This window comes from Atractosteus spatula, chromosome 13, assembly GCF_055471065.1.
Source record: "Atractosteus spatula isolate fAtrSpa1 chromosome 13, fAtrSpa1.hap1, whole genome shotgun sequence".
Classification (NCBI taxonomy): domain Eukaryota; kingdom Metazoa; phylum Chordata; class Actinopteri; order Semionotiformes; family Lepisosteidae; genus Atractosteus; species Atractosteus spatula.
This window is the reverse complement of record NC_142718.1, coordinates 33645627-33670083: the sequence shown is the minus strand read 5'-3', so window position 1 is coordinate 33670083 and position 24457 is coordinate 33645627. Positions and strand designations below refer to the sequence as shown.

The window sequence follows — 24457 nt, the reverse complement described above, 5'->3', positions numbered from 1 at the left end:
TTTAGGACAGTACAGCACAATTTCTTTCAATGAAACACAAATAAGTCCTCTGGATTCTGAATTCTATCCCTTTAAGTCTGTTCCATACCTCACCTGACTCTCAAAGAAGGTTGACAAACTCTAAATGCAAATCAATGCCAACAAATACTAACCACCTCAAGAGATAAAGGATCCAATCGTCTATGAAAGTACTGGGTGTGGATTTAACTTGCCAGGTTTATTCTGGCAATAGAAACTAAATGAGCAAGTATGCTGTATGTATTAATGTCATTCCGAGTAAAAAATGATAGTGATGTATTTAGGAAAGGAAATTAACTCTTTTGGGTGGGAAGATTTCCAAAAATGTACAAACTATCAAGGAATAATAAAATCTATCAAATCATTTACAGATTTTAGCCTCCCCCACTTTCCATGTTTGTATGTTTCCCAGATTGACATGTTTTTAGACCCTTGTTCTCACCTACAGTACCTTTACCCATTTTTACAGTATATTGTCTTTTTTAGCTATGCTTACTTTCATATCCCTGCTTTCTCCCTCATTCTCCCACATAAACTAAGATAGCTCCACAGCCAAAACATATTTTCCTTTTACCTTTCGTTGAAGAATTAAGACCATGTTTGTTCTACATTCTTTATAATTTCTATTTATAGGAATTCACAAGCTTTTACTTAAGAAAAAGTGAAAGAGAATGCAGAATTTTCTATTGTACAGTGATGGCTTGGTACTGTTAGAGTTAAAAGCCTACCACTAAGCCACAGATTCTCTTTTTCTCAACTCTTATATTTTTCACATTATTAGTACATTCTTAATTGTATAGTTATATGGCAGCAGAACATTCTGCTAATTATCAACCTCTATTTTACAAAATACAGAAACACAAAAATGTACAGTAACCGACTTAGGGAAGAATGACTCCAGTCAAGGTTTTTAATAGACTTCATTGGTTCATAACCAAGCCGACATTTATTAAAGCTGTTTGGGAAAACTTCATCAATGGTTCACTAAAACAGCCAAACCCCGTGAAGGTATATGATTGGCAAAACACACTTTGCTAACCATTAAAAGTTTTGTAAAATGCATGAACACAAGGATAATTTATTATGAGATTTTCATAGTGCTTCACATCAGGTAAGACACATGTTCCCCCCAACAACAGTCGTGTGGCACCATCACATTCTTATTTTCCTACTGAGAAATTCAGGAGTAAACAAAAGTTTGGAAAAACAAACCCAGTTGAATCTAATAAGTCTGTATTATGATTGAATAATTATTTTATACTTGTAAGTTTGGGGGGGGGAAAGAAACAAATGACAAAATGCATGAGCTAAAACACCGTGGGATCTACAGATATAAGTAGCGACCTGAACTACTTAGTCCGTCTCAAAGGCATAGACAAATGTGAATCAGGCTGTGACTGAGCAGATTGCATTCAAATAGTTTACAGCACATGTCCAACAGAATTCCAGAAATTTACCATCATGCACCAGAATTTACCACAGGAATAATTCTGTTTGTCTGATAAAACACATACACAGAGGGTGGAAGGGTGAGAGAAATCCTCCCTGAAGCTAACAAGATCAAGGCAGATAACTATTCACGCATAATTATAGACCACCCAGCTTACACCACAAGCTTAACTAGATTTATTGTTCTGTAAATGAAAATAAACTTCCGCACTACTTAAGACATTCCACTTCAAAACTGGAAAAGTCTCCTGTCTGCTCTGAAAGGCACAGCTTCCTCCTTGCCATGTTTTCTTTTATAATCCAAGCTAGAAGCATCATATCCCTGTATGCCAATATGAGAGCTGTCCATCTCCCGTCTGTTGTTTTTGCTTTATAAACACATCACACATGGAACATACCAAGTTACACCAGCCCAAGTTTTTAAAAGTATAATAAAAAATATACAGTACCAACTAAGAACCAGTCAAACTCGTCTTCTTCTGAACAACACAAGAAAGGTTACAAATGAAAGTAAGGTCATCCAGCAAGTCATTTCTTGATTTTACACAGTACGTTCTAGACATCCACCACTGATTCTGCAAATTAGTGGCTCCAATTGTCAATCCTAGGGAACACTATCTTGGTTTCCACTTGTGTTCTAGGATTCAAGACACTACTTTAGAATGTCATCCGGCTCCTTGCTTAAAGGATATTGTTACTGGCATGTCATAAATCAACTTAGATTTTCAGGGATTAAGGAGATCTTTTTGCTCTTAAGCTGTTCCACCTACCTGACAGGGTAGATTCTGCCTTTTGGGGCTCAATGTCCAGCTGGTGGTAGTGGCGGATGCAGACCCGGCTGTCTATCTGGTAGAGCAGAGCTGGGCAGAGGTAGGTAAACTGTGCTGGAGATATGGGCATTTCAGGGCTCAATCCATAGTAGTGCAGCAACTGGGTGACATTCAGACACTAAGAAGAGTAAAGAGATGATACAACAAGCCAAAAAGAGAGAAAATCCTTAAGGTTACCACACTGATAACCTGAAACATTCAGATTTCTAGATGAGTGGAGTAGTGCTATTTTAGACTTAATAACTTGATCAACCACTGTCTGATTTTCCAGAAGCTGTTGTATGTGGCATTTTAGAATTGAAGCTCCAGCTCAAGTAAAACTGTAATATTCTGCAAGGAAAGAAGACATTTTAGTTGAATGTTTTGCACAGCAGTTTTCTTTAAGAGATTCAATAGCTGAAACATTTTTTCATGGCTGTTCATGGAAAGCCCTGGAGGGCACATTTATTATTGACTGTTGCTTGTTTACAGTCCTGTAGTGAAAGCTCCCATCATTTGTCCAAGAAATAAAGGTCAAAAAATACCTTTAGAAAATAACTTTTTTTCCCCATTTGCAAGCAAAACAAAAAACTACATTAAAAGCTGCCGTAAGGCTTTATTTCACTAAACTCTCATTAGCAATTAAAAACTATTTTCTATTAAATTATGGCACTACACTGAAAATTGTACTTCTTGGGTTTCCTGAGTAGCCCAAGTGGTACAAGCACTCACCCCAGTGCAGGCTGAGCTCTATGAGCATGTGTTCGAGCCCGAGTAATGTCACTAGCTGACTGTAACTGAATTTTCCCAGGTGACAACGCACTGACTGAACATGGCTGAGGATAGGGTGGAACAGTCGGCCAGGAATCTTTTTGCTTTTGGTGACACATCAACCCCTGTAAGCTCATGAGTTTGCAGGTTTGCGCTGATATCATCAAACGACATGCCTCTTTTCCAATGGGCGCTGCGCCTCCGATACAGACCAAATTGCTAAGAATATGAAAGACTCAATGTCTGGTGTGGCAGAGGAGTCTGCTTACACTTTCTCATTCTCAGCTGTGTTCAATGCTGTACAGCAGTTGTAGCTGTGAGCCTAAATGTGGAAAATGCTGTTCCCAATGGGGGTGAGAGGTATGAACACAAATAACTTGCGATGCTAAAGTTTGAACAGAAAAATGTTCACAACTTTGACTTCATTAATATATACAAGTAATGTGTATGTTTTGATAGCAATTAAAGAATCTAGTTTAGCATTTGTAGTTCTACCTTGAATGTGACCAGACGCCATACATGGAAGTGATACACAGAGTGGTATTTTATGATAACGGTTTCACCTCTAAGGCACGGCTGCATATTATAATGCTAAATACTATAACAAGGAGTAGTGTGCAAGTCTTTTAAAACGCACAAATTGCTTCTGATTTGCTCATTGTTTAATCAGATCAGAAAACAAAGCAACTGGAATGGCTTAAACGTCACTCCTCACTCCTTCAGTCTTCCACCCACATCCTCACCCACCTCCTCAAACTGTTGTTCACTGTCCCCTTGATGGCTGTCCGAAACTGAATGCTTCTTGTCTCTATGACCATCAGGCGCTTCTCTCTTTCTCACAGATGTGTGCTCGTCCCCAGAGCTGTGACTTTGTTCAAGGTTGTGTCCAGACTCATTGCTGTCTCTGTGAGTGTGGAAGTGGTCCCGCTGCTCATCAGTGTGAGAAAAAGGCTCTCGACTCTCATTGCCATGCTCCCCAACCTCAGAATGGGGAGGAGGAGAAGGAGGGAGGGACGTGACAGCAGTGTCTTTATTCCTTACACCTTTTTTGTTTTTCCGGGGCTTCTTGGCCTTGGAGTCTATAGACTGCGTTAGCTGCTGCTGGTCTGCAGTGGTGTTGTGTGGCTCTATAGGATGATGAGAACTGCTATGGTGCTGATGGTGATGGTGAAGCTGATGACTGTGATGGTGATGGGAATGCCCAAGATGTCGATGAGGCTCAGATTCATTTTGGCTGTAATCTTGGCCCTCAAGGGAATGCCTGTCCATAGGAGGCTTGAGAGTTGAGCTTATGGATGCTTCTGATGCCCTTTGGTTGGACTGGTTGCACTGGGTATTGTGCAGATCCCTCACAGTGGTGGAGTTCTTTTCTTCTTCTGCATGTATGTGAGGATGAGGGTGTGGATGGGTATTTGTGTGTGGGTGAGTGTGAGAGTGTGAGTGAGAGTGGGAATGCAGGCCTTGCTGAACCTCCAGCGCATCCAGATGAGCCACATGATCGTGTCCCAAGTCTTCATGGTCCAACTCTACAACCCGTATCTCTCCCAGCCCCAGGCTGAACAGGAGGCTCTGAAAGCTCCCGAAGTCTAGCCGGTCCTGTTTGCCATAGCGCCGGAAGAGCTGCTGTATGTAGAATCTCTGCTCGTTCTCAGCCTCATGCCCTTCATCAGGGCTATGTTCAGAGGGAGGGTTGCCGGCACCCCTGCCCTGCATGTAGGGTGCCTGGGATATCTGGAAGTCATTGTGGTCATGCACGTGGTTCTCCTCTGCATGGTGGTGGTGGTGGTGGTGCCCATCACCATGGCAGTGGCTGCACTGATGGAACAGGAACGTGACCACACACAAGAAACAGAATTTAGTGTGCATGTGTACCTTCATCTCTTCCTCTTGTCTAGGCACCTGCAAACAACAAGAGTCCAATTATATGTATAATATATATATACAGTACACCACTCATACTTGCTATGTTTTCTATTGCTGCAACTTCTCTTTTCAAGTTATCTCATTGACCAATTTTAGATTGTATAAAATGTGCATGTAATTACATTTAGACTGAATATATGAAGTGCGCTACTGCACAGAATAAGACCCTTTTCTGTTATTAAGCAAACATACCAATATAAATCGAAGCCAAAGATGTTCTTATTTCTTAAACGCCTGAGGGGAGGATTCAACAGACTCATAAAAATTCACAGATGGTGGCCTAAAAAGTGAAGTTGAACATTATTACATTAGATAACTCACTAGAATAAATTAGCAAATGTCAGGAAAGTATTCAAGCAGTGAATCTGCCAAACAACCTACAGTACGTATGTGCTATGGATACAGTCCCAAAGCTTTAGGTTAGTAAGATATAAAATCCCTGCTTGATTGTTAAAACCTCACTAATAACACACACTTGTCAACTTCTTTCGAATGTAAACATGGAGAGCAAGGTTCACATGTAATGTAAAAATGAAAAGCACATAATTTTAGATTAACACAACACATCATGCTACTATAGAAACATTGATTCATATAAAATGTAAAATGATACATATGTTTCTTCACGTTGGATCAATAATCTCTTATTCAGGACCAGACCAACACCGTTTATACACTATTAAACTAGAAATGTAATAAGACTAAAATAAAGCCATAATGTGACTATGATCATTTTTGTAACGAAAAAAGCAAAAAGGAAACAACATTTTCAAGTTGTAAATGTGTTTTAAACTAAGACATAAGAAAGTTTGCAAACAAGAGAAAACCATTTGGCCTATCTAGCTTGTTTAGTTTTAGCTAAATTGTCACAGTGAATTTAAAAATCTGCCTACTTTGGTCTATTAATTAATAATAAAATTCAAGTTCAAAGACAGTTTAACTAAATCCTGAATAGTGTATCTCCTAGGTACAGGCAAAATATTCTAATATATTTGAGAGAATAAAACTTATTTATGTCACAGTGGGCATTGATGGAAAAAAAAAAACTCACAGGGAATGATTTGTCTTCTCTTATCTCTTTTGTGCACAGACCAGCAAAGAAGAAAAAAATAATGGTCCATGGGATGTTAAAAATCTTCTGTGTTGGTTAGAGGATCAGTGCGAGGCTCAAATCCCGTGTAGTCATTTTCAAAGTCAGACAATACAGAAACAGTGTCAGCAAGCCTTTGTAAGAACTTCTCTCACGAATTCCGATTGTACATATCCCAAAAAAAAAAAATAAAAGCAAAGAGGAAGACAAAGAACCACTGTTTTCAGACATACTGTACATGCGCATGTTGTATTTATAGGAGAAGACATATAGTCACTTTTTGTCACTGCACAAATATTTCTTTCAAATAAAGTCACCACATTATTTCTAACTGGGATTTCAAGCCTGAATAGAAAAATGTTTTAAGGCAAAATTGGCATTTTAGATCTACACGGACAAATAAAGTTGAGCCGGTAACCCACCTTTGAAGCTCTGTCTGACCACTTAGAACCTCACAGTGATCCACTGGGACTTCACTCTAGGCTGATAAACAAGTAATGCATACACATACAGTACCTCTCAAACTTATTTTTTTTTCTCCAAGACTGGAACTTCACATTTTAAGGAACACATCATTTTAACATAAGTATATTAAACCCACAGAATTCCTGCATATTATAACATAAAAAAACTATTTTGTCCCCGTTTTTTCCTGCTTCAGTAAATCATGCAAAGTACTTACGACAATTATCTTTCCTTTGCTCCATAAAATTAAATTACTTGAATCTGACACTGTAGTTTGCCCTCCACAGTTTCAAACATTAACACACATTACAGCCCCAATTTCCTACTGCTTATAGCAGTGTTTATAAACTCTGACCGATTTTGAACTATGACCCCTATCAGAGATATAAAAGAGTAAGACAGGGACCTATTTTTCACTCTTTTTTCCCTCAATATGCTCTTTGTTTCAGCTTTAGTCTTTTCCTTCTAAAAGAGACAGTTGTTCAACTAAAAAAAAACAAAAAACCTCCAGCCTTAAAAGCCAAGCACTCATTTTTATTTTATATAATTATCATGTGACAATTAGTGAAACAAAAAAGGCTTTGTTTAACTACATATACATCTGTGAACTTTTGTATAAGAAAAGTAAAATATTTTCAGCACATCTTTAAAATTGGCCATTTTCACCTGCCATTCAATATTTGATGTACACCATGTATTCAGTGGAAGGCATTTCATCCAACAGGCAGCACTACTTCTTATAGTATTACATGAATAAATAAATAATTGCTTACACTTATATAGCTCTTTTCTGAACACTCCACTCAAAGCACTTCACAGGTAATGGGGACTCCCCTTCACCACCACCAATGTGTAGCCCTCTCCTGGATGATGTGAAGGTGGCCAAAATGCACCAGTATGTTTACCACATATACTGTAATACATGCAGTAATATGTACATCAATGTATTATGGTCAATACTAGGTTGTACAGCTGGGGTTGTGAACGTGTCACAGTTGTTAAAAAGTGACCTGTTACACAGCTAAAGATAAAATTAGGAGCTTTAAGAGCCCCGATACGTGATTCATCCTACTGTAAACATGCACAAGTAATGCACATGTGTGAAATATAATAAGTGTTCTACACCTGTTTATTTCTGTCTACGGGACAGTTGTCTGCAATTTTGTGGTTTTCAGAGGAGGAGACATAAATTATTAACCAGCTCCTAGAGAATGAATTGCAGTGTTTTTTACTTTTTAACTATTTTTAATCTGAAACACCACAGTTGAAATCATGTTGTGTCATATTTAAGGCTGTCTTTTCTCATGTACTGTATTGATACAATGATGAACTGACATTCTGATACAATCCTAAAATCTATTTTATTGTGTGGGTATACATTTTCCAAAGCCTGTTCTACACACTCAAACTCAGATCTAACTCCACTTGTCTTTGAAAAAGCTGTAATTAATATTTTGTAAACAACAGCAAGGCACAATTAAAACACGAATCAACAGACAGGTAACATTTTAATTTGTTTTTGCTTTGTTTAATGCTAGTTTGAAAAATGGTTAATTGAAATCCTACGGAATGGGATCACTTACCATTGTCAGAACTACAGCACACTGCAATCTAAACAAACAGTTAACTAATTTATTACCCATAGTTCCACTTCAACAACAAACAATAATACATACTAAACAAATAAAACTGTACTATAGCACCAGTTTAGTCAGGGCACAACAGATCAGGAAGACAAAGTTCACAATATGTGATACTATGAGAACTGAGGGTTGTGAATGTCAGTGACTTTGACAACTGCAATGTTTCTTAAGATAAAGAGTTGTATAATTACTACTTGTCTTCAGAGTGATTTTTTATGCATGCATAATTTGTTCCTGTCACACTAAACTGTTTAATGTGCCCCAGGATCATATGCATTGATCAAAATTAAAACTTCAAAAATTACCTTTCATCAACTCAGAATCATAAAAAGACATTTTGACTTCTAGAAATTGCATTTTAAAGATTGACTTGAAATGAATTCCCCCTTTTCATTAAAAAATATGAAATTTACAGTAACAATGTGTGCATATAAATAATCTGGAACCAATTAAAATGAATTTGTTTAAGGTAATAATGGTTTTATTGACCAGCAGTTTACTGCTTATCCTTTAATTGTATTAAGAAGCAGCTAAGCTTTCTTAGGTGTAATTTGGCCTTTATTTGTTTGAGAAAATTCTAACTCCATCTAATTATTGCAAGCTCCTCACAAGTCTAGAAGCCAAATCAAGAGGCTGTGTGCTCTGATTATACTGAAAGTAGATGTTTAGCTAGGCTATTAGTATCAAAGCCAAAGAGGTGGGAGATTTAAAAAATGTTTAAATAACAGTAAACAAGATTGTATTCCCTCATCAAAGCCTATATATCTTACAGGTCTGCCAGGCAATTAAAGAGACACACAGAAGCTCATACAATTGCTCTGAATCAAAGGGAAATATAAGAATATTAAAGATTTATCCATACAGATTCCAGTAGGGAAAAAAAAACAAAATACTGAAAGAAATTCTCATATCTTCCATTTCCTTTTATTGTTTTGAAACATTCCAGCAGTTGTTCAATGCCACCTGCAAAGAACTAAACATGTTCTGGGGATAGAGGGGGTAACCTTTTAAACTGCTGAGTTTGTATAACCAAAATATCATGTGATAAGTCACAATGCTCTGCAGAAGACTGCTGTCCTGACCTTACCCAGTGAGCTAGAAAAGCACAGATCTTGCTGTGTTCAAAATAGAGCACTGACAGTGCAATCGTCCTGGATGTCAGTGGGCAGGTACCAGGGATCACTGCAAACTGTGACTAGTTAATGCCTATGCCACCCAGTTGGCACTAACCAAACTGTGGCAAACTGATGGCAAATGATATAAATCTGTCTAGACATAGGGGCTCAGCTGCCCATCTCACAAACGCCTTTCTGTTTTCAGCTGTTTCCATCTCATCATCTCTTTTACGTTTATTTTATTTTTTAACAAGCAAAAGAAAAGTGTCATTTTAGACTACACTTAAGCTCAAGTACAAAAAAGCAATCAGGAATCATTATATACTGTACTGAAATTTCTAATGATGGGTAGAAATTGTGATATAAAGTACATACTTAAGTCTCCTGTACAAAGAGCCATAATCTTTAAGTTAATTACTGTAGAATCTTCATCTCATACTATAGAATGCACCTGACTCCAAATTACATGCAGAGGCAGCCAACTGCATCTCATGCATAATTTGAACAACCCATGCAGTGTTGAAATAAAGTTTGTAAACCCCAAAGATACATATGGACATTTAATAGTTTTACCATGGCAGCCTTCATGAATCCGTTCTTTATGTAAATATGTAATAGGCTTTATAATAACAAACTCCATGTCACCTGAAATATTAATAAACTAAACAAACAAAGTCTGAGCAATCAAAGTACACGGGATGTGAAAAAGTAAGTGTAACCCTAGTTTCATTAGCTTCATTAAGGGAATAATTAGAATCAGGTGTTCAAATAATTAGGCAGATCTTGGGAGCTCAGTATGGAAGGCCTCATTCTATAAAAAGATCAGAAATGTTGCGAGCTTGGTCTTAACCATGCAGGTGTGTGAAAACACGCCACTCTGTTAGGTAATCTCAGAAAACGAGTTATTGATGCTCATCCATCCAAAAAGGGTTAAAAAACTATTTCCAAAGATGTGAGTCTCTACTAATCCACTATCAAAGTTTACAAATGGAGACCAGAGTCACTCTACCAAGGAGCAGTCATCCTACCAAAATCTCTTCAAGAACAAACCAGAAAATCAACAAGGAAAATACAGAAGACCCCAACTTAACATTCAAAGAACTGCAGCCCACTCTGCCTTGGCTAACGTGACTGTTCATGACTCAACTATATGAAAATGAGTGAACAAGAATGGCTGATTGCAAAAAATAAAAAATACTGTTCTCAAAAAAGCACATTGCTCATCTGAAGCTCGCCAAAGAGTCCACAGATGATCCACAAGGCTTCTGGAATGATGTTCTCTGGATAGATGAGTCAAAGGTAGAACTCTTGGACCTCTAAGAGAGTTATGTGTGGCGGAAATCAAGCTCTGCTTTTGAACAGAAGAGCCTCATTCCCCCCCTACTGAAATGTTGTGGCAGGACCTGAAGCAAGCTACCATATAAGGCAGCCCTGAAGGGGTTCTATAAGGAGGAAGAGACCCAAATTCCCCATAACCAATGTGAGAGACTGATCAATAGTTACAGGAAAGTTTTAATTGCAGTCATTGCTGCCCAAGGGGGTTCCACCACTTAAAGAATCTAAAGGTCCGCGTACTTTGTGACACATGAATATTGAATGTTCCAATAATCAATAAATGTTGATTGTATTTTGTGTCATCTGTTTCATCAGGTTAACTTTATCTACTCTTGGGACTTAAATTGACAACTAATAACATTCCATGTATCAAACATGTGAATACAAAAATCCTAAGGTAATTACAAAACTTTTCTTAACATTTTAGATAATTAATCAAATTAAATGAATAATTGCTGGAGTCACTCCAATCAAACAGTTTATGTCTTCAACAGGTGATACAATGGCACAGTGGTTAGCACGACAGCCTCCCAGTTCCAGAGTCATGGTTCCAGTTTCAGCTTGGGGTGCTTGTCTGTGTGAAGTTCACTTGTGTGTCCTGTTTAACATTCAGGTTAGATCCCACTGGCTCCTCTAAACCTTTCCTTTTGTTTTTCAAGGGGGTTACATATTTGGGAGGCTAGCTTCCATAACAACCAGTTTCTCAAAGGAGGAACAGAACTAAAAGTACTGAATGGCCTCCTCTTATCAACAGCTTTTCTGAGGCTTTTAAGCAGAACTGTGAAGAGCAATATTAGAATTGTAAGCTTTATGACTGATAAGGGTGGAAGGGACACCAGTCCTTTGAAGGGTTCACACACACAGGGACAGCCAGTCTTTAGAAGGTGGAAATACACTGGAGCCCTTGGCAAAAACCCACAAATATACAGTGAAAATATAGAAATTCTGCACAGAATATGTCCCTGTGTAGAACCATACCCAAGACCCAAGAGTTGTGAGACAGCTAAGTTATGTCATGTGAGCCATGCCATAGTCCCATCACCAAGAACATTCACAATTGTCTGGCTGCTTCCGAAATAATGCTGGCAAAAAAAGGAAAGCTTACAGGTCATTCTGGTTTATATTTTGCATTAGCTTAAAAAATATACCATCTCTCTCTGTATGCCCTTTAAACACAAGGCACTATAGTAAAGAACAGACCCCTGAGCTTTTTCTTATGACTATCACATGGGATGTATTATTTCTGTCTAAAACCATGCCAGGCAATTAGTCACGCGTTTCAAATTATTTTAAAAAATACAAGGGTGAATGGTGAATAGCCGCTTGTTATTTGAGTAGCTCTAGATCTGGTCCAACTCAAATGAAGCTTTAATGATCACTACGTTTATTAGCTATAATTAAATACAATAATTTGTCATCAAAGAGAAGAAGAGAAAAAACATAGAAGATGCATTCCATTTAATTTTATTTTATACTCTTATGAGTTGATCTACCAGCAAATATCATCTAATAAACATTTATCAGAAACTAATCACAACAGAGGGAAGATAGGACAATGGTCTAGGAACATGATCAAGACAGATGCTCCTAAGTAAGTTGAATTGTGCCTATAAGCGTTTTTTTTTTTTTAAACAAACAAATGTATCCTTATTGAAACACATTAATTAAACAATCAGGTAAATCATCACACCCACAGGTCAAGAAAGAGAAAATGAAAAGTGAATGAATGGCACCCAAAAACACGAAAATTTTAAAAATCGATTTGACGCTAAGATCAAAAGGTGATTGGTCAGCCCTCTGGTAAGTAACTAGCTGCAAAATGCTTCTCACTCCAAGTCTTTAAATATAAATAGAAAAATAATAGGCTCTCAAACAAAAAAGTAACATTCTACGAGGAAGGCTTCAGCAACTCAGAATTGATCCTTGAACAGGATTTTTTGTCTTGATAGCGTGTGGGAGGATTAGGCAGCGCTGACTGCCTGCCAGTTCTGTCTGTATGTACAGTTCTTCTGCCCTGTGAGTGAACAGAAGAGAGGAACAGATGGTGTGGAAATGATGGGTGAAAGCCAAGGGGACAGAGCAGAGGCTGAAGTCAACCAGCTGACTGCTTACTACTCCGGCAGGAAATTAAAAAATCCAGAGACATTTAATGGACCAAGTGAATAAATCCATACACGATACCTGAATGAACTGCAAAAAAGTCATATCAACTTGTCTCAAAAAATAAGCTCGTAGCCCCTTTTCTTTCATTTAAAATTTTACCAGGCATCAAGGGAAACGTGTATCGTATTTTAAGAAACTGTAATAAACAAGTAAGTAAATTAAGCTTGGAGACAGACATTGCTCTTACTTTTCCTTTTCAGTGATCACTTGCAAAGACAGGAGTTTAAAAAGGTAAGCACCAGCATATTATTCTACTTAAACAGAATATGCTCCCTGATTTAAAAACAAAAATCTACAGTGTGATTTAATGTGTCATTAAAGCATCAAAAAACTTTAGGTTGAAAACAAGCTCTAATAAACCACTGTACTGGAATAATTACACAGCATATAGTAAATTCATCATGAAGTGAAGGTAAAATCTAACCTATAATATTTTTCAGTTTGTGACCAGTGCATGCGTCATTGGTGAAATACCAAAACTACAATTATTATTCTTCTGAGCTAGTAATAAATGGCCATGGAAAATGAACCAAAAGAACAGATTTTCCTGTGAGGTCACAGTTCTTGTTCCATTTATTGTGCTGAAAACAATATAAAGACTTGTCGCTTGAAAGTGCATGGACAAGATTTACTTACTACATCCTACCACAATCTGACAATTGAACTGTCATCAGCACAAAGTCTCTACCTATCAATATACTATGATAACAAGCAAAATGCAGATGAGTGAAAAGAAATTCAGATTTTAGAGTTCTTAGTACTAAAGTGCCATTTACTAACCTCACTTACAGTAGCTGTCGCTTCAGGGTTTCCAAATGAGACAAGACATGTTTTCCTCTGTCATAAACCTATGGCACAGAACAATATCTGGTGTCTATGAATGAGATATTTTTTTTACAAAGTGCTGTGCAGGCTGTGTCCTTCAACTCCCATTGTACAAGAGCTGTTCGTTCAGCACTACTCAACAGTATTAAAACATTCAACACCATTAAAAAGCAGGAAGGATATGGTACTTAGGAAAAATTATTATTTTTTGTCCATGCCATTACTACTTTTATGTAAAAATCATTTTAATTACTCTGACAGCCCTAACACAAAATACATCTAAGCTGCATTAGTCATTGTCTATATTAAGCGTCTGTCAAACAGACACCATCACGAAGGCCACAGATAAATTCATTCCATTTAACAATTAAAGAAAAGACAAGAGGCAGAGTGAAGTGGGGGAGTTAATCTGCTTTAAAAGATCAGAACCGCCAACAACAACAATGGCTTTCTGGCTGCGTTTTCAAACAAAACCCTCTGTCAAAGCAGTTTATTTCAGTACAGTAGGATTACTGTCCTGACAAGTATGACTGCTAATAATGTTTTGATTGACAGCTTGCCTTCTATGCAAGGTGCACCATTTAATTAAGAGGCATCAGCAAAGCCTACTTTATCCTCCCCAAAACCTTCCATCACAGTTTGAGTACACCACCCTGCCTGAGTACTCAACACTTATAATTATGAATTTAGTGAGTAACAGTGGGGGAAAAAAACTGCAGAGGCTGATGAGAGCAACAGACTCGTTTGGATTCAAAGGGCTTCATTTGAAAGGTCTTCAAATAGGTCCTTACTGGTTGTAGTCACGTGGTGTTACAGGGATGGGTGGGTCGCTACAATGAAAGAAATGGGCTAAACCAAATATGTGCTAACCAAATATATTACACATAACGCTTATTAAATGACCCTTCCAAAGCACATACAAGCACCAACCTTCTATACTTCATGGGACAGAACTTAAATGCCTTTGCATTGCCTTCAGATAATGTACCTCTGCTAATGCATGTGCTTTAAAGACTTAGCTTCACCAAACCGGCGCTCCCCACACAGCATGGGAGCACCATGTGAGTGTACTTTAATTGCACTGGCATCTCCAGCCACCACACTGCTGATTCCTAATGGCCCAATTAAGAAAGCAGCTGGCCCTGGGTCACTGACAGCTCTCAAACCCCTAACTTAACAAGGCAAGAATTCCAAAATGTATTCCCTAATAAAGCCAATAAACTGCCAATGGCATTTAGTCACAGAAAGTCTGCACTGTCAAGGTAGCTTATACTTTAGTTCATTTTATTTAAGCAGTTTGCATTTCCTCAAAACACATTCTGGCAGCTTGTTTCTCACAATTAGGCTGCTGGAAAGAAAGATGAGAAGATTTTATCTCACTGAGGCATTGGTTTAAAATGAAAAAAAAAAATCTCACAAATATTTTCAGAAGCAGAAATCCAGTGAAATGGTACTGACATTGGTTACTATTTCTGTAATGAGAATGTCAAAATGTCAAAACACTTTTAAAAGACTAAATGGTTTTTCTAACCTACTGCTTCAATTTAAAAAGCTGTCCTGTTAAAAATTCTTCTGACCATGTATAAAGCACAGGAAATGTGAGGGTAAACATAGATAAGAACAAGCTATATTCACCTTTTACAATGCTAAAACAAATCCTCAAAATTAAATCCTTTGAATAGGGAGCACCCAGGGAAGAGCTTTGGTTTTTCACAGTCTGACTCCAAAATTGAATCTGTAAGATCAACTGTGTCCAGATACTTAAAGGCTATAAAGTAATGAACCGTGCCTAAGATTCAGGCAATGTATAGAGACATATCAAGCATGCAAGAGATTCAACAACTCTTAATACACAAGAAGTAGCAACTGCTAACTTTAAGAAGAACTTGCTTGAATTAAGATGTAAACCAAATAATAAGATGAATTGTACTGTGCATGAAAACCAAAACAAGCATTATGAATTAAACTCACGTTGCAAAAAAAACAATTATGTTCCCACCAAAATGAATGTGTTGAATTTAGCTACGGGAAAAACAAGAATGAACTAAAAAGAATAAGAGAAATAAGACTTTAATCCCTAGGGTCTCTGACATTAGTCAAATAGAATCATATAACTCTCAGGGTTAATACCAATAAATTATTTAGGCAAGGCTTTAATCCAAACTTATTTTTGTACTCATTTCTAAGGCTGGGTACTTTACTGAAGCAATCCAAGTAAATGTCTTTACTCAGGGGTACAACAACAGAAGAGTCCTAGACACTATTCCTCCTGCCATTTTCATTGGGGGATATTTTGAAATATGTCAGATGCATCCACTTTCTCTTTATGCTAATGCTGGTTTTAGAAATCCCACCACCCTCACAGAGAAAACTAGACAACAGAGGGTCTGTGCACAGAAGAAGAAAAAGGAAAGCTCCATGTGGACCACTTATTAACTCGACTCATAATCCTCTAACAAGAGTGTTATTAGACCCAATCCTCAGAGCTCAGCTGAAATCAGGCACATTCTCCATCGCATCCCCTTCACGGAACATTACACCATTAAATTCCAACCAACAGACCCTGAATCTCCTGTTCGGATCTTTTTTATTGTTACGATCAAGTCACTGCCTTGTGTGACTTTTACAATTATTCCTCTTTTATGTTCCTCATAACTTTTTAGGTTTACATAGTGACCTTTACGTAGTCAAAAAGGGGTACCTGTTGACTACTCAATTTTAACGGGCATTTTCAAAATCTCTGCCGGATATGGTTAATTACTAACCACTAATTACTACTCTGTATAAGAGAAGGATTGGTTCTTCAAAATCCACACATCCTGTTTTTCAAAAGTGCACCCATGAAAGTTCATATGATTCTGCTTTAGTACCTGCTTTATCTACTGTATTTTACATAAGTATGATTGTGCATTCCTTAACGTCTCTATTTCACTCATCCCATCAAAGTGAAACCCTGCATATACCAGCACTGTTGACAATGTTTAGTAATACTACTGTACATGTAACCTAAAAATCAATTCGGCAATCTCTTCTTTTCTTCTTTAAAATAAGTTTCCAGTATTATAGCTCTCACATTTTCCACTGGAAAATACTCATCTTAAACATTAAACTAATGCAACCTTAACACACCTAAGTGTTTTTTTCTGGCTGCAAGACTTGTCTCTATGGAGTAAGTGGAGCTATTAGCCACGAACTGAATTTGCAGACATGTTTACCTAACTACACCTTACATAATGTTCACAAAAGCATATAAAATAATAGTTTTAATGGCCATAATGAAACTACGGTAAGTGAGCTTCCTGTGAAACAGAAGCTTTCACTTCCATTTCAACTCTCATTAATTTATTTTCCTGACACGGTTGTTTAAAGCACCTAGCATTTCTACCCATTTGTTCAACTAAAATGCCCAGCTGTACAATTAAAGTCAAGTACCTTGTTCAAGAATACAACAGCTTTAGGATTTGAAACCACAACCTTCCAGTTACAGTTCCTGAGCCCTAGCCACTTCTTCAATTTTGCTACAAGTCCTCCTGCTAGAATTAAAGTGAAGGATGTACAGATTTATCTTCTTTTTTACCATTTACATTTGTTGTCTTCACATTAAACTGTAAATATATAGCGTTTACAAGACCTTTAGCTTTGACACAGTGAACATCTCCATATTCAGTGGAATAGGTTACATACAGTACATTGCAAACTGAGTATCTTGAACATACTGTAAACCCGGCTCTGTGCAGGTCACTACCTAAGATGAAAAGGAATTGCACTATAGCACAAATTCTTCATATCATCATTCTCTTATACTGCACTGTTGATTTTATTATTATTTGATTAAATGAAGCACAAAATTTAAGTTGCCATATACAGAATTTACCAGATGACCAATACAATGTCTTGAGACTAATTCCATAAACACTGTCTAGACTTCTAATAACAGCAGTTACTCAAGACAGGAAGAGTACCCATGTATTATCATAAGGTGATATAAATATGCACTTTATGAAAATGAAAAAAAGGAAAAAAGATTATCACAACCCAATCCAATTTTATATTGCCATGTATCTGTTCTATATTCAAAATAGTATCCACTCTATTCCATACTCCTTTTTATGTGTTCATCAGCAAAGTCTTGTAAAAATATACCTCTGTTACTGCTGTATTGTTTGAAAAGAAATACAAAAATTGCTGTATCCCTAACAATCCAACAGTAATTATCTAGTAGATATACAGTAGATATTTGTTCAGATACAATTTGGTTGTTACCATACAATAGGTACCAACAACATAAGCCCATTTCCAAGGCTCTGATAAATCACTTTTCCCACATTGTCTCCATTTGTAAAATGTTTAGAAATTGATAAATTGTGCTACGTATAATTCCACTTTGAAGAATATCTCACATTTTCTACCATTCTCACCAACCAGTCCAGCATCAATACCCTTTTCAAATGCCATGATACAGTTAAAAAATCAAAAGGAAAAAGCAAACCAACAAAAACTAAAAGGCGAATACATGTAGACCTTTAACTGTCCATATTTGCACCTGTAGCTATGTCAAACTATGGACCAAGAGAACAGCTATTCGTTCTTATCAAAATTCATCTCCTCCCCTTCAGAAATTCCCAGGAAATCAGGTGTCTGTTTGGTCATAAAAACTCCAATGGCAATGTTCATGCGATTATGTGTGTTAACCCTGGTGTCCTGGCTAAGTTCCATTTTGGGCTTGTTCAAACTGATCTATCTAAATTTACCCTTTGATTCAACTGGTGAAGTAGTTCCTTATGCTTCCACTTAATCAGCTGTGTCTGGGCTGTGGGCACAAGAATGGCTGCCTCACATCACACATGTAAAACCTTGCAACTCCATGCTGGATGAAGATGGGTCCCCTCTTATATGCGAAATGCTTTAAAGTCCATTAGGATATAAGCACTACAGATACATTTTATATTATTTTTGTGGGTGTGGGCTGTAGAACAAAAAATATACTGTACTAAGTGTGACTTTATGTCTGAGGCTAAGTGAAAAGAGTATTTTTACAAGAAAGCAGACAAACTAACCCAGTGTTACACAGGATGATGACATAGAATGGACAAGTCAAACTGGAGAGTTTAATCTGGCGTCAACCACATATTGTGCACATATTGTGCATGATGCACTAGGCCATAGCATACACTACACAATCTCTTGTGGTATGACAGCTTTTCATTACCCAGAGGATCATAAACACTTTTATTTATAGAATATGAGTGTGTAAAAGGCTAATATCCCCCAGTGTGTTATGTATATTGTATTATGTATTTGTCTTGTAATTTGCACTATCTGCACTTTGCACTATGTGTATCCTGTCTACAATGTCTATCTCAGCGTCCTGTCAGTGTCCTGTCTGTATTTGCACCGTGGACCAGGAGGAACGATATTTCGTTCCACTGTATACTTGTATATAGCTGGAATGACAAATAAACGTGAACTTGAATATGTTTTGAAATACATTACATATAATTCAGATACACAGAAAGCACTTTCTCAATACTTCCATCTGGCTCAGAGGAGTAAATGCATATAGTACTAATGTTTAGAAGCAAAATCCATATTTTATTTTCAGTGCAAAAACACGACTTTCTTGTGCAGTTAATTATGCAACCAACCCGGTATAATGGTAAACCTGACATGCCTGTTAACACTCATAGAAACCAGAAAACAACAAAAACATGTATCATACTCTGCCGTTAATTATAGTATGTGCTGCTACAATTAAACTGCTGTAAAGGTACACACTAAAAAGTATACATCATTTTCCATTTCATCCTCAGCAAGGACTTTTTCCTATCCATTAATGCATGTAGAGGCAGGAAAATTCAACAGTGTATTTGTTTTAAATGGCTTCTACTGTGCATTGTAAAAACACACCTCTACTATATATAATTATGTACTATAATTATACTACACTATAATGACAGTTATGTTGCATTTTACAATATAAAATCTTTAAAAACAACTTGGAGCTAAAAAAAGGAGACCCTGCTTTTAGTTTGTCCTTTCTTTTACTTTTTATCACAAGGTTTCAGTACAGTAACTTACAACTTTTTTTAAAACAAATATCCCTCCACAATACTGTTTATGAAATCATGTTGCAAGGCTTTTCTCAGAGTGTGAAACCCTGTCATTGTACCGGCAAAGTGCAGTGCAAGAAGGTTAATTAAAACATTAAAGGATGTCAAAATGACTGATGCTGTAGTGTCTGAACACAGTTCCTGATGACTTACTGGTAATTTCAAAATACTCAATCATGATAAACCCCTATCACTAAAAGAGCTAGTGTGTGTCAATACAAAAACATATCTGAATACTTTCTTCAATGTCACTGTTGCACTACATAAACCAAAGCTATTTCCCTGTATCAACAATTCAAATGAAAATGCATAATGAGAATAAATAGACTAGAATCATACTCCAAGAAACATAAAAAAAGCTGTTCTCTCAGACAGTTTCAGGCTTACAGCAGCTAGTACATATCCTTCACATGGAGCGACTGCAACTTCCTTCTTCCTCATTATGCTAAGCCATTCAACCAATCCTAAAAATGGTCTTTATCAGCAACAAGGTGCACTTGCCTATAAAATATTAATTTGTCCTTCTAAAGTCTCTTTCCAAAGTCCATCGGCATTTACATTACACTGACACGCCTCTCACAATACCCACAGAAAACATTTCTTTTTCACTCCCACAACTTGTTTCCATCGTAAACCTTGAAACCTAAAGAACACACCCCCTACAAAAGGAAAAAAAATAGATACATATAAATACAAAGTATGTGATGTATGCAGGAGATAATCATGTAATTCTGACCTCGCTTTATGGCTTTACTTGCATACATATTTACTTTTTTAAGTGTTTTTTTAATTAAGGAAGATTGTATGCTGTGCCAAATATGGGGTGGAACAGTGGCTCTGTGGCTAAGGATCCGCGCCTGTGGCTGGAAGGTTGCCGGTTCAAATCCCACGGCCGGCAGGAATCCTACTGAGCAAGGCCCTTATCCCTAGCTGCTCCAGGGGCACTGTACAATGGCTGACCCTGCGCTCTGACCCTAAGCTTCTCTCCCTGTCTGAGTGTCTCCTGTAGAGCAAGCTGGGGTATGTGAAAGGAAATTCCTAATGCAAGAAATTGTATAAAGTGATCTTATCTTACCCTTTGTATTTAAGTTGTACGTACTGTAGACCAAACAACATCACTACCAATTCCAGCTATCTTTATAGGGTAACCCTCTTCAAGATAGCTGAAGACACCTCTTTCAGGGCAGCAACGTGCAGAAATGAAACTACTCAGGCAAAAAAGAAAATTTCAAGACTCCAAAAGTACTCCATTCCAAAAGTACAGACTTTTTAGTCACAGTCATACCCATTACATAAGAATACTAGAAAGAAATGAAGAGGAGGCCTTTACAACACTTTGGTAGTTAGTAGTTTCTTTTCTTCAAGGAAAACGGGTTCAAAAACATGTCTGAATAGTTTGTTCAACACTCCCACAACCCTTTGGGTTGTTAATTTCAAAACTTTATTTGCATTTAATTAAAACTTAATTTCCATTCGTGCCCTATACATAGTGGTCAGTTTCAACCAGGCTATATCTTACTAAATATATAAAGTATCTCCAACCAGGACGGCTTTTGTTGCAGCTCTGGGAAGTGTTGTGGATTCCAACACAATGGGATGGATTCCGAACAGATCACTGCTGCACCTGCCTGGGAGGGAAAAGTTGGAGGAAGATTTCACCCTTTTGTCTATGATGAGACTGCTGTACATTTGTGATAAAATGCCTCCTTATCTCACACATAAATTGCCACTATAGTCAGTGCATTCCCCAGTGGTATCTTGTTCTTTTTACCCACCAGCATCAACTGAACCCCAAGTAATACTGATTTTATCACCAAGACTGAGACTTTCAGCAATAATTTAATTGACATTAATGTGTCTGAGTTAGGCAGCATATCATTTCAAGGGAAAAAAAATATTTTATCTTGATATTAAGCCAGAAAAGATTTTCCACATGAGTGTATGCATGACTTGGCAGTCTGTAAAGAGCTTGTTCTTTTCATTATGAAAGCTAAAGTACATGGAGGGTTTCAGGGCTATATGAACTTAAGTCCTAAATATTTCATTTAATTTTTTGTGAGCTGATACTCTATCTATAACACGAAACATGGGCTGTTCAAGAGATGAGAGGGAATTAAGCTTTCCTCTTGACATGTTTTTGTTGGAATTAATTCTACAGAGTAATATTTTATTTGTATTTTGCAGTTAACAGCATCTCAGAAAAATGTCTCAGAAAATCTCTGTCTTAAGAGTAAAATCCTACAGGGATGACAGATATCATGGAGTAATATACTGTAGTAATATTGTATTTGGACAATTTCTCAGATGAGTACGGTTTTTAAGACAGCAAAGATTTCAATGTTGGAACTTTGCAAAGCCACCAAGAAACACCAATGGCCTTGGTAAGATGTCTTTGCAAATAAAGCAGGACAGAAACCAAACACAATCAAAGAAAATAAAAAATGACTGTGTAACGCTACACATAACAACACCCAGAACTGTGAAGGACAAATTATAAATCATAATTTGTCTGTAGTTTAAAAAAACAAAAACATATTCATAACACTCAAGTCATACTAGTGGTCAATATACTCCAATAGATCTAACAGATCTATAAATCAATAACCTTTAGCCTTGGATCTCGACACTCTTGGATGTCAAGACCCAGGATATTGTATAGTTTCTTTGCATTACATCTGGACATTTTACAATCAAAATTACAGATTGAAACCTTATTTTCATAATGCTGTAAAAGCACTTTACTGCACTTTGAAGACCGTACTAATCACATGGAAACCCCGTGTGCAAAAATCACACCAAAATTAAAATGAATTGAAACTTCCATCTTAATTGCATGTTCATACCAGATGAAGAACCGAAACCAGTAACCCTTCTGTATCTCATGTTGGACGTTTTTAGTCCTAATAGTAACAGAATGCAAAAAATACGAAACGCCAACACATACCCCTGCTTATATTCTCGTTCTTTTGTGCTACATTTCTTACAGTTTAGGACCTGCTTCAGTAATCAGTATAAAATTCACAATGTGGATCCTACCGGAAGCCACTAAGAAGCTAGTCGTTATTCATCTCGGTTTTTAGGTTAAGGACAAAATTAATTGAATAAATCGGGGGGGGGGGGACACTGCTATTGGCTCATGTTAATATTTGAAAGAATGTATATACAAGGGCAGTGAATTAAGAATATGAAACAAATCGTCTGAATTAGTAGTTTACGAAACCTCGAAGCAATTTTAAATTCGGACTTGACATCATTTGTCGCAAAGGGGTCGTGCGTCATTAAAAGCTAAATAACTAGTATTTCATGTTCTGAAAATTTTGAAAAGGTTTTATAAAGTATACGCCTACGTGTGCCATAGCAAAATATACATTTTCTCTCTCATACAGTACAGCATTCTAAACGCATGTGATAACAGGAAGACAGCACTCATCAGACGTTTAAAACCTAGCCATATTTAAAACGTGTTTAAAACATGGAATTGATCAATATTTGTTTCTGCTTAAACGGTAAGCACAAACTAGGCGCTACATGGCATTTCTATATACAAAAAAAACACGCACTTAGGGAAGCGAAAGCACCGAGCTTCAGCATTTATTAACCAACACGTGATGAAAGACAACGTCGTCTTTCTTCCAAACACGATTTTTACTAGTGTTTAAAATACCGCTGTCCAATGTTTTAAGTACCGTTTTGCTACCCAGTTCTGCTAAAACTGCTTTTGCCGATGCCAGCTTAAGCGTAAAAACAACCCAAAGCACAAACATCCTTATTCAATGCGGGATTTCAACGGGCTTCATTTCGTTCTTAAGAGAAATAGGATCAGAAATTTTGTGATAAACACGCCTTAAAAAAAACTTCAACCACTCCTGTGTTTTATTTAGTTCCAATACGGCAGTTGAGCTTTGTTGTTATGTACTAGCTGTCCGGTTCCGTGTTATGAGAGCGAATGAAAACAAATCGGGTTTTTTATATAGTTACCTCACTCGAGTGCCGTGTGCATCTCCTCTTCGCTCGGTACCAAAAAATTCAATCCGCAGCCGCGCACAAAAGGCCAACAGGGGTATGCGGATTGGGCATTCTCAAAAGGATAGTGCGCTAACTTCGTAGAGCGTTCTCCGATTTTCCCCCCTTATACAGTTCACGTCATTTACGCTTCGTAGCGGTACGGAAGGCACACGGGAGCTGCGACATGTTGTGGCTTTCTTCTTACTCAGCTCTCTGCATTTTTTACGTCATGACGCAAGTTTCATGAGTTCACCATTGCCCCTCTAAGTAGGAAGCGGCAAGCCAGGTTTTCTGTGAATATAGTGTCAGGTGAGCTCGGAGCTGTGTTGAATTCGTACGCAAACTGCGCAGGCAGATAAGCCAAGTGCATAAAAGGAAGGAGATGGGAGTTGTCAAAACTATCTCTAGTTAGTCGGGAGAAAATATTGACAACTGCGTGTGAAATGATGTAATTGAAATGAAATTCACCAGACTGTCCTTGCTTAATCTGTTTATTCATCTGTTTTAAAGAAAATAGAACACATAAAACATTGGTTTATTTACGTCTGGATTAACAATGATTTATTTTTGCAGGCACAGTTAGATGAAGCCTTGAAATAAAAGTTGTTGAGGAAATTGTGGATTTCCCTACGTAATTTCCTCTGGGGCTTGTTAGAAATCAGAACGAGTTTTCCCTATGATCAGTAATAACAGAAGTCCTTGTAACTTTTTTTTTCTCCAGAATTGCATTTCTAAA

General features: G+C 37.2%; 1 protein-coding gene across 5 annotated transcripts in view; it reads right to left on the bottom strand.

Annotated features, from left to right (window-relative positions):
- slc39a10 (solute carrier family 39 member 10) overlaps positions 1 to 23861 on the bottom strand; it is a 55892-nt gene extending 32031 nt beyond the window's left edge. For 3 of the 5 annotated variants that reach the window (XR_016093912.1, XM_088930761.1, XM_088930763.1), the window contains exons 1-3: positions 23695 to 23861; positions 3795 to 4946; positions 2238 to 2415 (exon numbers count right to left, since the gene is read on the bottom strand). Coding sequence is in view for 4 of the 5 variants with exons in the window: in XM_088930761.1 (XP_088786887.1) it covers positions 2238 to 2415; positions 3795 to 4925 (1309 nt within the window). In the remaining variant the exon portion in view is untranslated. Of the gene's footprint in view, positions 1 to 2237; positions 2416 to 3794; positions 4947 to 6021; positions 6085 to 6482; positions 6552 to 23694 lie in introns of those variants that run through there. The other 2 variants (XM_088930762.1, XM_088930764.1) reach the window with 2 other exon arrangements.
- Between the last annotated feature and the right edge of the window lie 596 nt (positions 23862 to 24457).